The sequence below is a fragment of the Callithrix jacchus genome, chromosome 18 (assembly GCF_049354715.1).
Source record: "Callithrix jacchus isolate 240 chromosome 18, calJac240_pri, whole genome shotgun sequence".
NCBI classification, from domain to species: Eukaryota; Metazoa; Chordata; class Mammalia; order Primates; family Cebidae; genus Callithrix; species Callithrix jacchus.
The window spans coordinates 40,045,046-40,059,541 of record NC_133519.1 but is presented as its reverse complement, the minus strand read 5'-3'; the positions used below and the strand labels follow the sequence as shown (position 1 = coordinate 40,059,541).

Sequence of the window (14,496 nt, the reverse complement as noted above, 5' to 3'; positions counted from 1 at the left end):
AGTAGTTAATTGATGCAATTTTCTCCCACCCAAGTATTTACCAGCCCCAACCCTGCTTAGCTTCCAAGATCGGACCAGATCAGGCCCATTCACGGTAGTGTGGCTGCAGACAAAACAAACCTTTCTAATGCTGTAGGGGCAGTTTGGCAAAGGCATCCCCCTTCTACTGACAGGAGCAAAGGAAGCAGAATAAAGATGCAAGGGGAAATGAGAGGAAGAGGCAGACCACCTCTCTCTCTCTCCATCAGGAGAACTCCAGCTACAACAGTTATGCATCCAGGTACCTGAACAGTAGCATTAGGGACCCAAAGAAACTCCGGAAGTTGTTGTGCCGGTTGATGTGACTCTCCTCATCTAATTTTATGTTTCCAAATACCTTAAGGAGAGAAACAACAGAAAACAATGAGCATTACCGAGCTGTGCGATGCGTCCAGCACATGGGGGTTGGTGAAGCCACGTGCATGGCTTTATGATAACCTACCCCTGGAGCAGACAACTCAGACCCAGAGAGCTGCTAGACACTGTGCTCTTGCGCTGACACGTAAGAATAATTATCCTCCACTGCTCCAGTGCAGCAAGGACGACCCATGCAGCAAGGTCCAAGCATAACGTAGAACGCAAGCTCTTTTGAAGTCATTCTGCCTGTACATAGTTCCTCCCGCTCTAATCTGGTCTTTTTATCTCCATGGTAGCTGTCACCATGCTACATAGTCTGTCAAAGACAGTATCTCACAGCAGGAGTGCAGGGAAGGAGTTACCCCTTTCTTCCTGTCTCAGGTAGTCATGATGGGAGCATTTAAATTTGCAAGAAGACATCATTTATGATTTGGGCAGATGCTACCCTGGAAATTACTAGCAGTTCAGGTCAGAGAGGGCGTCTCCATCTTCCTTAGATATGTTTCTATCCAGAAAGTCACATCTTAGATGGTCTGTATGTCATTAATGTGGAATCCATGACAATGAACACACATATATCGATATGCACATGTCTACATGTCCACATGTATCACAAAACAGACCCAAGTCCCATCTAAAAGTGAACATTTATGCAGGAGCTGAAGCAAAGTCCTGGCCAATAGGATGGAGAAAGTCGGACCAACTGGACACTTTGAAAAGGAAAACAGAAAATGGCCTTGGGCAGATTCTGGGTGACAGAGTGATGTTTACTGATCTGCTGCTGGCAGCTGAGCTTAGAATGTGATCACTGTGAATATTCAAAAGAGGGAACACTCAGAGATCTTTATCCAGAGACTGAATAATGATGAACTCTCAGACACAGTGCTACCTGGGGCCAAAGTCAACCCCTCCACTCTTCAGATGAAAAGGAGGCTTTCACACATGCACTCTCTTTCCCAGCCTCATTTCGAGCAGCAGGACCTATTCTCACAAGTCAATGCTGGTACTGTCGATGGCTTTCTGGGTTACTTTTCCAGCCATTTAAGACAATTTTCAGCCTGCAGTGAACATGCTTCAGTTTATCCAATGTATGCTAAATGGAACACATTCCCCCTCACAGTTTTTAGAATGTGCAATTGAGGAACAATCTCTGCCCCCAGCTATTTTGCTCAAGTAACTCCCACTGACACCTGCTCTGGGAATTTGTTCTCAACGCTGTTTTTCAAAACCCAAATACTACTTGTCTCTCAGGAAGAAAGGAGGTGGCAATCGAGGCAGCAGCGAGAAGAATGGAAAGAGGAAAAGGTAGAGGGCCCCAAAGAGACAAAGAGTAGCATTTTAAAAGTCCCACCCAAGCAATCAAATCTACCCCCAGGAGGGCACTGACATTTATCCTTGCCCTGGTCACATTTCTGGCCCTCTCCTTTCTTTTTTACCCTCTCGGTTTGGAATTCATGATTTATCCCTGATTCATCACAGACATACAACTTACAGTGTCTTTTTTTTTCCCTGTGACACTCCTGGAGCTGTCATGAGTTGTATTCAGTATGATTTTCTCAAATACCTCATCCAATCACGAATTCACTGGAGAACACACTGTGATTTTGCACAAAGTATGTGTGTAATAGTCTAAGAAACCAAAGCTATTTTGAATCGAAGATAATTTAAGTCAAGCTGGGCATGGTGGCTCACACCTGTAATCCCAGCACTTTGGGAGGCTGAGGTGAGAACACTGCTTGAGCCCAAGAGTTCAAGACCAGCCTGGGTAATACAGTGAGACCTCATCTCTTAAAAAGAAAAAAAAAGAATAATTTAAGTCAAAAACATGTATTGTGAAGGGGGTCTTGAAATTTTTTCAACTTTTCATTTACTCCTTGTCACTAACTTAAAAGTCCATCAATAGGGTATGAAAGAGAAAGAAGGGATGCTGAGGCCCCATAGAAAAATCTCACGAGAGTATAGATTTAAATCCGTCTCACTTGGAATCACAGAATGTTAGCACTAGAAGAGACTGGCGAAGGTCTCTAACCAACACCTCTGCTGAATTAAGGGGGGAGTTATGGTGAAAAGAGATTCAGTGATTCACCAAGTTCACACAGTTGTTCAGTGGAGGAGCTGAGGCTGACAATCCCACTTCCTAACACCACGTAGCCACAGGGCTCTGTCTCATCCCCACCAAGTTACTCCTTCTTTCTAACTTCCGATTCTTCTACAAAGGTCCCGTTTTCCAAGGAGCCTTTGAAAGTTTGGAATAATAATGGTTTTTCTCATAGATACACCCTGTTACTATTTATATGTTTCCAAAAGCTTGTCTCTTGCCCTCTTATTTGTATGAATCCCTCAGTTTTGTTGTGACTACATTAGATACAGTCTTTCTAGCAACAACTCAGGTGTCTGCTCTGTGTTTGATGCTAGGTCTCATCATGGATCAAGATGGGAATGGCCAGTTTAAAGCAAGTCAGAGCAGAAATGCCATTCATGTCTCTGTGGAATGCACACAGTGCTCTTATCTTTTGGAAAGAAATCTAAAGGGAATAAGATATTAGACTGTACAGTCACTGTGAAGACTACAGTTTCGTAACTGAACAACTCCTACCTCCAATGAGAGGGTAAAAAAAAACTTGTGTGTACTTGTCTGGTGGGAAGAGAGACAGTACAGAGTTAAGAACATGGCTAGGGAGCAGACAGGGCTGAGCTTACAACTCACTGCTTTCACTTACTGTCTGAGAACTTGAGCATTTTATAACTGTGCTAAGCAGCAATGGAGACAATGAAACACGTATAAATGTTTTCACATTACTCAGAAACATCAGGCATGTATCTTGCCTGTGCATGCTCGCCCTCTCTTCCTCTCACTCTCTCTCTCTCTATGCATACATTTAGTACAGTGTCTAGTACACCAAGGAATTTAAATAATGGTAAATAGCATCATCACCATTACCAGAATCAACAGTATTCATAGCGGATCAGTATTGGAGATGGTGTTATTCTAGTTTATTTTGTTTGAAGATGAAAAGGGGTAAGAACTATTTTGAGCATGGGCAAAAGGAACTTAATTATAACCAGACAAGAAGAATTACAGTGTTCCCAATACAAGTAAGAGATAAATGTTTGAAGTGATGGATACCCCAATTACCCTGATTTGATCATTACACATCACATACAAGCATCAAAATATCCCATGTACCCCCAAAATATCTACAACTATTACATATCAATAAAACAATAAATTTTGAAAAAACAATTTCATTTAAATCAAGCTTTCATTTGGCTCTTCAAGAATATTTTAATTCCGGAATCAAATATATTGGAGTTAGACAGGACTTCATGGAAGTTACCAAGCCAATCTGAAACTTCAGCAGGAATTCTGTTTCCAACACTGCCAACATCAACATTAAATTCCTACTGAAATATCCTCAATGGAGAACTCACTACTTCTCAACCAAGTCTCACACATTTTGACATCTGACATTCTACTGTATTTTTAGAGAACAAAATTATCCAGTAATAAAGAATGAAACCAAGAAGTATAGGCAAGAGAGAAGAACGAAAGGAAGAGACGTTTCAGAAGGGCTCTGGAAAGGGCTGCAGATACAGCAAGGCTGGGACACCCCAGCAGCAGCTCCAGGTGGCAACACAGTTGGGAAGGCAGCCGGCAGGCTTAAGGCAGCCAGACTGCCTGACTGCAGGAGGCTGTCACATAGCTGAAGTTCTGTGCTGGGATCCAGTCACAATATCTCCAAGTCAGAAAGTCAGCCCTCCGGAGACAAGCAGAAAGCCTGTGTCTCCAACCAGATAGGTTCATGGGATGTGCTGCTGGTTATTTACAGTAGGAGTTCACCCACCACAAACAACCATCATATTCGAAAGAGCCTCTGGCTTCTTCTGCTTAGCAGGTCTCTGGCTACCTGCATAAATACCTGGGGTGGGAACCTGATCTGCTTCTTAAGTTATGAAACTGTACCAAGTGTGGTAAAACAAGGGAACTGTCCAGCAAGTTGCATGGCCCCATTAGCTGGAACGTGGCCCTTGAATCTCCCTAGGAATGAGCATGCTGCCAGGAACTCTATGAGTTGTTCTATGATATGTCTTAGGGCATAAATCTCAGCCAGTCAAGACTGTGTAAGCATAAGACTCTATGAGACTATATGTGGAGATTTGGTGTCACCACACACAGGAAGAACTAACATCTAACCTCCTTTTAGGCCAAGTCAAAATACCAGAGATCCCGAGAAGTAGATCCACATGAGCTCCTCTCCTCAGTCTCCTGGGGGATCCTTTTGGCTAAGCACAATGGTGTCATCTTTGCTTTAGTTCTATGGCTGTCACCACAGAAGCCCAGCTACATATGATTTAGCACCATGATCTGAAAACCTGAGATGAAGCCCCTCTACCAGACTACCCTGAACACTTAGGCAAGCTAAATGGGGAGCCACTGCATATGTGAAATTCCCAAGGTCACACTGGACAAGACCTCAGGGGAGCACCCTTAGGCAAGAAGGGGTTCAAAGCATCTTCAGTCTTGCATGCTCAGGTTGCTAAGCCAGAGATTATCTGGGTAACAGCTGTCCCCCACCGGGCCCTTGTTTTACCAGCTCACCTGCATCCCAATGATGGCATAAATGAAGAAAAGCATAGCAATTAAAAGGCAGACATAAGGGAGGGCCTGGAAGAAAAGCAGAGATAAGACGTTAATCAAAGAAAGGCAGCACCCAGGCTCCACAACCTGCATTCACCAGCAGTACAGATCCACCAGGAGGCCAATGCAAACAGAGGCCTGGGACTCCCTATTCCCTGGGGCTGTTCCATTTTGAGGTGCAATACTCTCTCAGGTATCCTTGTCCTCTGACAGACAGGTAAACAGCTGGCCAAAGAGAGGCTTACAATTTACCTCTATCAGGAAGATTCACTCACCCATAAGTATAGCCCATATCTAGAAGGAGAGCTGGGAAAACTTCCTGGGCTTGGGGTTCCTCCCACTTGCTATGCAGAAAAGGAATAACCTAGCCATTGTAATGCAAATTCAACACTAGGAACCTAGCTTTGGCTTCCAAATCCCCCTTTATTACCCCCTCCCACTCCCATACCCAACGTGGCACCCATAATGAAGAATCTGAACTCAAAGTGAAATGACTTGGGTCTCACTTGTTTGTAAGTTCCTAGAAGGCTCATTCGTCTTCTGATGAAACATTATTTCCCAGTGTTTAAGCCTCCTGACGTTTTATTATGTTTCATGCAAAAGCTGTTAAGTTAGCCATCCAAAAACCCTGCCATGAAGCCATGCGGCACAAAATTCCATACTGTGCATGCTTTTTGCTGCTTTGAGATAACATTTTAATTGTAGAGGTGAGGGTCAAGGCAAGGAGCTGTGAGGCAGAGAACTGCTTGGTGCTGGAGGAGGATGTGGACACAGGCAGTTTGGATCTGGAGTCAGAGTGGGACACTATAATTTTGTAGTGATCTCACTGCTGCCAGAGAAGTCCCTCTTCTTTGCCATCCAGCAAGCTCCCTGGCAGACAGTGCTACAAGGAGTCTCCACCCTGTCTTGATTGTGCACACCACGAATCCCAAGAGATCAATTGAGGCTTTCAGACCGCATGAGCAGGGCAGAGCTCTTCAACAGCCCTAACAAAATGAGGAGCCCTGTGAGACTATTTACAACTTGAATAGAGGCTAAAATTAAAATGCAGCTGAAAGCGGGTGGGAGAATTCCCTCTCCAATGAAGTGTTGATTCCTAGGCTCTGTGATGAGGGACGGCTGCCCTCTGATGGGCAATGTGGACCTCCTCTACAGAAAGCCAGAAAAAAAGAGACAGGGCTTCTCACACCTGCAGTGCTGCTGCCTTCCATCTTTACCTTCCACCCTTATTCTACCTTCTCCACTCCTGTCCCTAGTTATCTCTTCCTACTCCTAACTTAGGGAGAAAAGCAAAGAGTCATTCTGTTTTCCTTTCTTGCCACATTATAATTTCTAACACAAAATAAGGGGAAAGAGGGAAGAACTCTAGAGTAGGGGTCAGAGGTAGCAAACTGGATGCTCTTTAGGGGAGGGTGGGGAGAGGCAATGGAGATGCTGTTCATATTGTGTGGCTCTCTGCTTTGTATTTGCAGGGGTAGCCTTTGCTAATCTTTTAAAAATCTAACTTCTACGCTGTGTCCCAGAACTGTTCGGAAAAGAAAACATCTATCTACAACACAGTGTCACCTGGAGGCAGATTCACCTGTCTTCCCTGTTCTCTGTGGTATTTGCTGAAATAAGCCAACCATTTGGCCATCAATTTTTGACAACCTTTTCTTTGCACTGAATAGTATATAGTTTCTCAGAGACTTGGTGTTTATGATAATATGACAGGATGACACATATTTCTTAAGAGATTCACTAACAACTGAAGTCTGTTGGGCAATCCTCTGGAAAAAAAAAAGGTTTTAAAGCATCTTGTGTTTCCAATTCTAAATCCAAAATCATCTGAGACTCAGAAAATTCTTGCTAAGGTTTTAGATTTCTCCTCGGTGTCTAACTTTAGAAAAATAGTTTTCATTGAGGTGAGGTCTCCGTGGAAGTCATTATGCCAAACAATTGCTCTGGATAGGATAAAAATGTCAAAGTTGTTCCTAAGAGCCAGAACACCCTTAAAATTGATCTCACGTCTCAAACTCCCAGGTCCTCGATGAAGAAGTAAATCAGTAATGATGGATGTGAGCAGAAATCCTTTTCCAAGTGATGAGAAACCGTTAATTCAATTCCTTGCCTTCTTTAGCTTAATTTTTAATTAAACCATATAAATAACTAATATAAGGCAATTTGGTGAATTTTTCATCTTTGAGTGACTTAATTCCATCAAATTTATTTTTAAACACCTTCGTTGAAAAACTCATTTTAATAAGAACAGGCATTTGGACAACACTTAGGTCTTTCCCCAAAAGCTTAAAAACAACTAATATATGATATTTGCTAGAGTCCAAAGATACTTAAGTATGCTTAGGAAACTTTTACTGGAAGTCTGGGTCTCAGCTGTCAATTTCTTACTTATATTTATTATATATACACCTATTTACAGCTCCACAAGACTGTTCAAAAGAAACACATCCTATTAACCTACACAGATGTCTCTATTCATTTGTAGGACACAGAGGTGACCATCAGGATACTCTATGTTCAGTGGCTCAGGAAGCAAATGCTGATAAAGACAAAGGTGGGGCTAAGTTTGAATCATCTGTCTACGAAACACAACCCAATGAGCACTCTGAAAAACTGTCATGTGAAATAAAATCATCAAAAGTCCCTGAAAATACAGATGACATCTGTCTACAGATGATGGGCTGTTACGTGGATGGGGTTACTCAGGACCATCTAGAATCTCTAGGGATGAGGCACGCCTTGTAAACATGTCCCCTGTCTCGGCAGACAGAGAGGATGCCTGAGTCACAAAGTCAAGATGTTTTTCTGAAATGAGATTCTGTCCAGTAGACACAAGCTGACCCCAGGCAAGCCAAGCTGTGCTGTAAGTAAGAGGTGCAGTGTCTACTGAATGCTTCTAACAAACACGTACTCTACTAGCTTCAGCTTCCCAGAGGTAAGGAACTCGGGTAGTGATGCCAGTGGTGCCTGGCTGTGCTGTCTGACAGGACAGCCCTCAGAGAGGATTTGCTGGTACCTCTTACCTTAAAGGACTGCACAAAGGTCCACAGCAAAATGCGTATGGTATAGCCCTGACGCAGGAGCTTTATGAGGCGAGCTGCTCGGAAGAGCTTCAGAAAACTCATATTGAAGCCACTGGTGTTCACCAGCTAGTGGATCAAAAGGAAACATATAATTTGGAACGTTATGATCATTTAGAAAAATCTAAGCACGAGTATTTGTGTATTTATCCCTCATTCCGATAAATGGGACACAGTCTCTGTCTTTGTTAACCCCAATTCCAGCCGATGGGCTGGCCAGTGAGGCCCATCTTGTAAGCCTTCCCATGCCTGCTCTCTATCCCCAGGTAGACGAGTAAAGGATGTACCTGAGAAAGGTAACTTGCACACAAAACCAGCCTCTCTAGTCTTCTACTGAGGGGCCTGAAGTCTGCACTTAGATGCCAAAAAAAAGCAGATCTAGGAATCCCTCTAGCACATGTTGGCCTCTAATATTCAAAGAGAGTTCCCATGAGCTCTCCAAATTGTCTTCAGAAGGAACACATTTACGGAAACAAATCAGGTCTATAAACTTTGAGGGCAAAGATACTGTGCCTCCTCTGAGAATCTAGTGGAATTTAGACACACTAGCTCTCTTCTGACACCATCTATTCCACCTACCCTATTAGATGTCTGCTACTCAAGTCATGCAAATCAACAAAGCCTTCCAGGAGAACCAGTGCCACTCCCAAGTTTGCATTCCCTGGCTAAAGCCGAGCAGCGAGGGAGTACATTCCCAACACTTAGGGGGTACCCATGTGCTGTGGCAGGTTAAAAATGGACTGAATGTACAGGGGAGTCTTTTAAATGCTACTCCAGGACCAAGCTTAGAGACACGGATCGTATAAGCCATTCACCTTGCTGTCTGTCAGGATAATTTCTGTGATACTGCCAATCACGGTGATGAAGTCGAAGATATTCCAGGTGTCTCGGAAATAGTTCTGCCGAATCGAGTTCAGTCACAGGAACATCAGAAAGAGGAAAGGAGACAGAGGGACAAATGACATCTTTCATTATATAACTTTGTCAGTCACTTGGAAATAAAACTTGTCAATTCATGCATGAATTCACTCTTCCTCTGGCTTCAGTTTCCCATTTCTAACCAGAGATGCCATTTCTCCTTTACTAATCTGGGAATTTCTCATTTGGAAAGCAGTTCCATCACTATTTGAAGACTTTATTTTTGAAACTGTCACCAAAAGCTCATATGTAAAAAAAAAAAAAAAAAAAAAAAAAAAGAGGGTTTTTTCAATTTTAATTTTTAACAAATATTTATGTATTTAATAAAAAAACCTCTTTATGGAGGCACGCTTGACAAAAAGCTATCCATATTTAATGTATATATCTTGAGTTTGGGATACATTTGCACCTGTGAAACCACTGCCATGGTCATACAGCTATAACTTTTAAATTATTTATATTGTATCAAGTGCCCTATAAAATACAGCGTGACTTACAACTATCCACAGAGGTGACCCAAGTCATAAGTGACTAAAGGTTACAGATGTGCTGAAAATCTCCTTCTAACTCCATTGAGCCTTTTCAAACCAACTACTGATTGGTAATAGGATGAACAGACTTCATCTTTCCCCCCTTTCTCTGCTGTTACACCTTCTGAGGAGATGTAGCTAAATACAAGGAAGCAGTAATAAAATGAGTGGGCTGAAGGTGACATAAAGAGCCTGGAAAATCCATCAATCAGATAACACTCCATTTCACAGAAGAGGAAGACTATGCATCCATCTCCTAGGCTCAGGTGAATACAGACCTTAGACTATTCTCCTTTAAAAACAAACATACAAACAAACGGGACATGCACATCTCAAAAAAATTCACTTGCTTGCCCCTGGGACATTTAAGGGCAGTCTGTAACACGGGAAACAGAGATTAAAATCAACAGACTGCAGAAATCCAGAGAAGACAAAAAAAGTACAAGGAGGAAAAAATTTCAAACATCTGTAATTGAGATCTTCAGCAAGACCACAGGACAATGGATTATTTTATTCTATCCTTGGAATAAAAAACAAGAGACTCTCAAAGCAGTGCGGAAGTACACCCCTTCCCAGCCTCAAAACTAGCGTTGCTGAATTCCTATGACATGAGCCAGACACTAGACCAGGCCTCTGGCCTTCTTTCAACTCGTTTATTCATCTCCTGGATCCTAGAGGCAGGGAGTGACAAGTACCGCAAGTTTGTAGAGTCCTGAATGGAAGAGTTGGCAAGAGGAGTGAGGGGAAAATATCCAATAAAGAGAGGAAAGGAGTGTGGGGAGAGAGGAGTTACATTTAATGAGCATCCACTGAGAACCTTATGAATGTCTTTAATTGGATACCTGCAACAAAGAAGTGAAGGCCATACAGTGGCTACTGTTACCCTTATGTTATGCATGAGAAAATGAGGCTGAGAAAGGGCTTATTCCAAAGCCACATGTACCTAGGGGGCCTGTGGAGAAACTGAAGCACACAGTTTCATAAACTCACTTTCTGTTAGAATATTGAGTCAGTGGGAGAGCTAAATTAAGTCTCCGAACCCCCCAATCTCAGGGCTCTCCTACTGTCCAACCTGGGGTGAACTTCCTAATTCCTGGTTTTAATTCTTCGCAAATGGTGGTGCATGGATCTAGGTCTCAGAGAACCAGAAGCTCTGGATTCCAGTTAAGGATGCTTTACGATACAGAACAGCATGCTGTGGTCTAGACTACCACACTGTGGTATATGGTACAGAATAGTACAGTGCAATGTGGACTGGTAGATTAGTGTGAGCTTTGAAGTCAGATAGAACAGGGTCTGAATCCTGACTCTACCTCTTACTAACCTTGGCCAAAGTATTCAATCTTTCTGAGCTCCAGCACAAGCATTTGGTTCTTAATAGGCAACCAATGTATGTTACCTCTTTCCCTCTTTTTCTTTTCCTTTCCCTTTTTATTCCCATTCTGCCTTGCAGTTCTATTGCCTTTCATCGTGTAATTTTTTTTTTTTTTGAGACAGAGTTTTGCTCTTGTTACCCAGGCTGGAGTGCAATGGCACGATCTGTGCTCACCACAACCTCCGCCTCCTGGGTTCAGGCAATTCTCCCGCCTCAGCCTCCTGAGTAGCTGGGATTACAGGCAGGTGCCACCATGCCCAGCTAATATGTTGTATTTTTAGTAGAGATGGGGTTTCACCATGTTGACCAGGATGGTCTCGATCTCTTGACCTCGTGATCCACCTGCCTCAGCCTCCCGAAGTGCTGGGATTACAGGCTTGAGCCACCGTGCCCAGCTCATTGTGTAATTTTTAAGAATATATACAATTTTTCTGAATTTCAATTTCTTCACTTAAAATAACAACAACAATAATGGCAATTATGACAGTGACATCTGCCTTGGCTATTTCAGAGTCATTGAGAAGGTCTAATGAAATAGTATATATTAGGGATGTCTGAAAGCTTAGAGTACCTTAACAATGTAAAGACTTATCAGAATTAGTGGTGCCTTTTATAGTGTGAAAATGCCTCTAGTCCATGAATGAAAACATGGGCATAGGGTGGGAAGGAGGCAGGCTTCAAGGGCTGAATTCAGTTAAGGCTGTGAGTATATATTCAGCTCTCACAGCCTTAACATAATTAGACATATAATGGGACTTAAGTCACAGACAATGTCACCACCACATACAAGTAATCAACACACATAGAACAACTTTCCCTGTTGTGGTGCTGGCTTCTCCCTCTCTCTCAGCTCCCCCTGTCAGGGCTAGACTGTCTTAAAAAGGCATCTTTGTTGGTGGTAGTTTCTTCTATTTATTTTTTTCCTCAAGTCTCAAAACACTCAAAAGAGAGTCAGGCAAACACAACGCAGCCACCTGCAATTGGTTCCCTTAAACTCTCCGCCCCAAATGATCAAATTAATAGTTTTTCAAAGAACCACTGGGAGGCCAAAAGCAGCCCCTGCAATTGACACTCACAATTATCCAGCTCAGCCCAGAGTCCCTGTTAGAGCCGCTACCAGACAAACACTTCTTCAGATAACGAGCAAAGCTCTCCTTCTTGCAGGGAAAGCTGTATACACATGTAATTAGAAATGGTAGCTCACACCCTAAAAGTGTGAAACAGCTGTCACGTGGGCTTGCATCCCACTAGACTCGCCACCCACACTGAAGCAAGGTCGGGGGAGAGTGGCAGAGGGGATTATCTTGTTTATAGGACACTGAAGCAAAGAGTTAGGTTTTCTTGACACTCTTGAGAACAGATGCAAGAATTTTCCAAACAATTATAATTATTAATAGTAGTTGAGGAGAAGAAAAAAGAGGACTCATGCCAGAAAAATTCATCAGCCCCAAACCCCCTCACACTTAATTCCAGGATCCTTCCCCTTGCACTCCACAAACACGCACACACGCACACACGCACACACACACTTAAAGGTCATTAGTCTTTATAAGTAATAATTAATGTGGCACACATCTTTGTTTTCTAGCCTATGCACACACAGAGGTAAAGACTGCATCTTAAACACCTTACATATATCTTCCAGATATCCTCATACCTGGGCCTTAAACAGTGCTCAGAAAAATGTTTGTTTAATGGCTGAGTAATTACTTTTCCCATCTTCTCTCTATAATTCTTAGTCAAGTTAAGAAATGCAGTTCTTCCTTACAATGCTGGTCCAAGAATCTCTTACAGTCCCTCTAGGTAAACTGTATTATTTGCTATGTTTGAGGCTAACAGGGATAGGTACTTTCCCTTTTGTGTTATAAAACTCTTACAACTTTTACTGGGAAATAAGCAGTCGAAGTTTATTAGTCCAATCTTTGGCTTGCTCCTTCGTCTACACATAAATTGCAGGTAAAATCCAGTGCTGGCCACCTCTGGACTGCTGACAGAAATTTCACAGGACGAGCGCTGAGGGCTCCATGAGCATGAACCTGGGACGTGCTTTCCTTTGCCCTTTCTCCCAGCTTGCTCACACATCATCTTGTCTCTACAGTAGTTTACTGAGCAGACAAAATGAGCCCACATCTAGATGGGTGATTTCTGGAAGAGCAGTAACCACCTCCCTTTCAACAAAGGCTGAGCAGGCACCCAACAGAAAGAGAAAGCCCGGTGCTGGGAAGGATTCAGCAACGTACCAAAAAGCCAAAAGCAATGACCTTCAGGACGCATTCCAGGGAAAACACCATGGTGAAGGCAATATTCAGGTACTTCAGGGCCAGCTCATAGGTACAAGGAGCAGAGTAATACTGCCAAGAAGAGAAAAGGAGAGAGGAAGAATCACAGCCTTAAGGTAAGAGGGGGAATGCATGTCACCGAGGCTGGCTATCTGTCATTCCTGCCCTGTGGGACACGCTGGTGTGTGGTGCAGGAAGAGAGATGGACTTAGAGGCTGGAGAGAACTACATATTCTATGCAACACAACAAAGAAAACACAGGCCCACGCCCCCACCTTGATGACTTAATAGCAAAATAGCCAGTCTTCCTAGAAATGAGGGTGGGCAGGGAAGAAACTTTTTTTTTGAGATGGAGTCTTGCTCTTGTCACCCAGGCTAGAGTACAGTGGTGTGAACTCAGCTCACTGCAACCTCTGCCTCCCAGGTTCAAGCAATTCTCCTACTTCAGCCTCCCGAGTAGCTGGGATTACAGATACATGCCACCACACTGGGCTAATTTTTGTATTTTTAGTAGAGATGGGGTTTCACCATGTTGGTCAGGCTGGTCTCAAACTCCTGACTTTGTGATCCGCCTGTCTCAGCCTCCCAAAGTGCTGGGATTACAAGCGTGAGCCACCGCGCCTGGCCATAACATTTTCTAGAGTGACTTACTGGAGTTAGTCATTTAGTATTAAAGAGGATGAACCTCTCCGAATACTGCAAGGCTCCTTTAGACCCCATGATGATGATCTCTGTCTCCTGATTTTTCCACCCTTGTCTGAAGTTGCCTCCCATTCCCATCTCAGGTCTCGCAAGCACCTGGATGGCTACTACAGGCTTCCCTGCATTTTGCCCAGTGGACTCCCAATTCCCCAGAGATTGGGCTGTTGAACAAAATAAAGTCACGAAAGGATTCCATGATGGAAAAGTAGGTAAAGCAGTGACAAGCTGGGATGTCGGGGTGTCTTCCCAGTTGCGCTAGGAGGGAAATGCTGCCAGGGCTCAGCCGGCTCTCGTGCCTCTCTCCTCTCACCTTCATCATCAGCACGACAGTGTTCAAAGCGATCATGGCCATAATGGTGTACTCGAAGGACGGAGACACCACAAAGTGCCACACGCGGTACTGGAAGGTGTGCCTGTTCTGCGGCATGTAGCGGGTGAGAGGTTTGGCACTGATGGCGAAGTCGATGCACGCCCTCTGCAAGAAAGTCACGGTTATTCGTGCAAGTTCAAATCCCTTAGACTTCGCACTGCGGCAGGCTGTGTTCCATGCTCAGAAGTAAGGGACGGTGAATGAGAA

The 14,496-nt window shown here is 43.5% G+C and overlaps 1 protein-coding gene across 21 annotated transcripts in view; it reads right to left on the bottom strand.

Moving 5' to 3' along the window:
• Window positions 1-14,496, bottom strand: part of CACNA1E (calcium voltage-gated channel subunit alpha1 E) — a 515,845-nt gene that overhangs the window by 33,524 nt on the left and 467,825 nt on the right. For all 21 annotated transcript variants that reach the window (XM_054247624.2, XM_054247625.2, XM_054247623.2 and 18 more), the window contains 6 exons: window positions 14,230-14,394; window positions 13,179-13,289; window positions 8,931-9,014; window positions 8,059-8,184; window positions 4,997-5,062; window positions 285-376 (listed from right to left, as the gene is read on the bottom strand). In XM_054247624.2, the coding sequence (XP_054103599.2) occupies window positions 285-376; window positions 4,997-5,062; window positions 8,059-8,184; window positions 8,931-9,014; window positions 13,179-13,289; window positions 14,230-14,394 (644 nt within the window). The remainder of the gene's footprint in view (window positions 1-284; window positions 377-4,996; window positions 5,063-8,058; window positions 8,185-8,930; window positions 9,015-13,178; window positions 13,290-14,229; window positions 14,395-14,496) is intronic.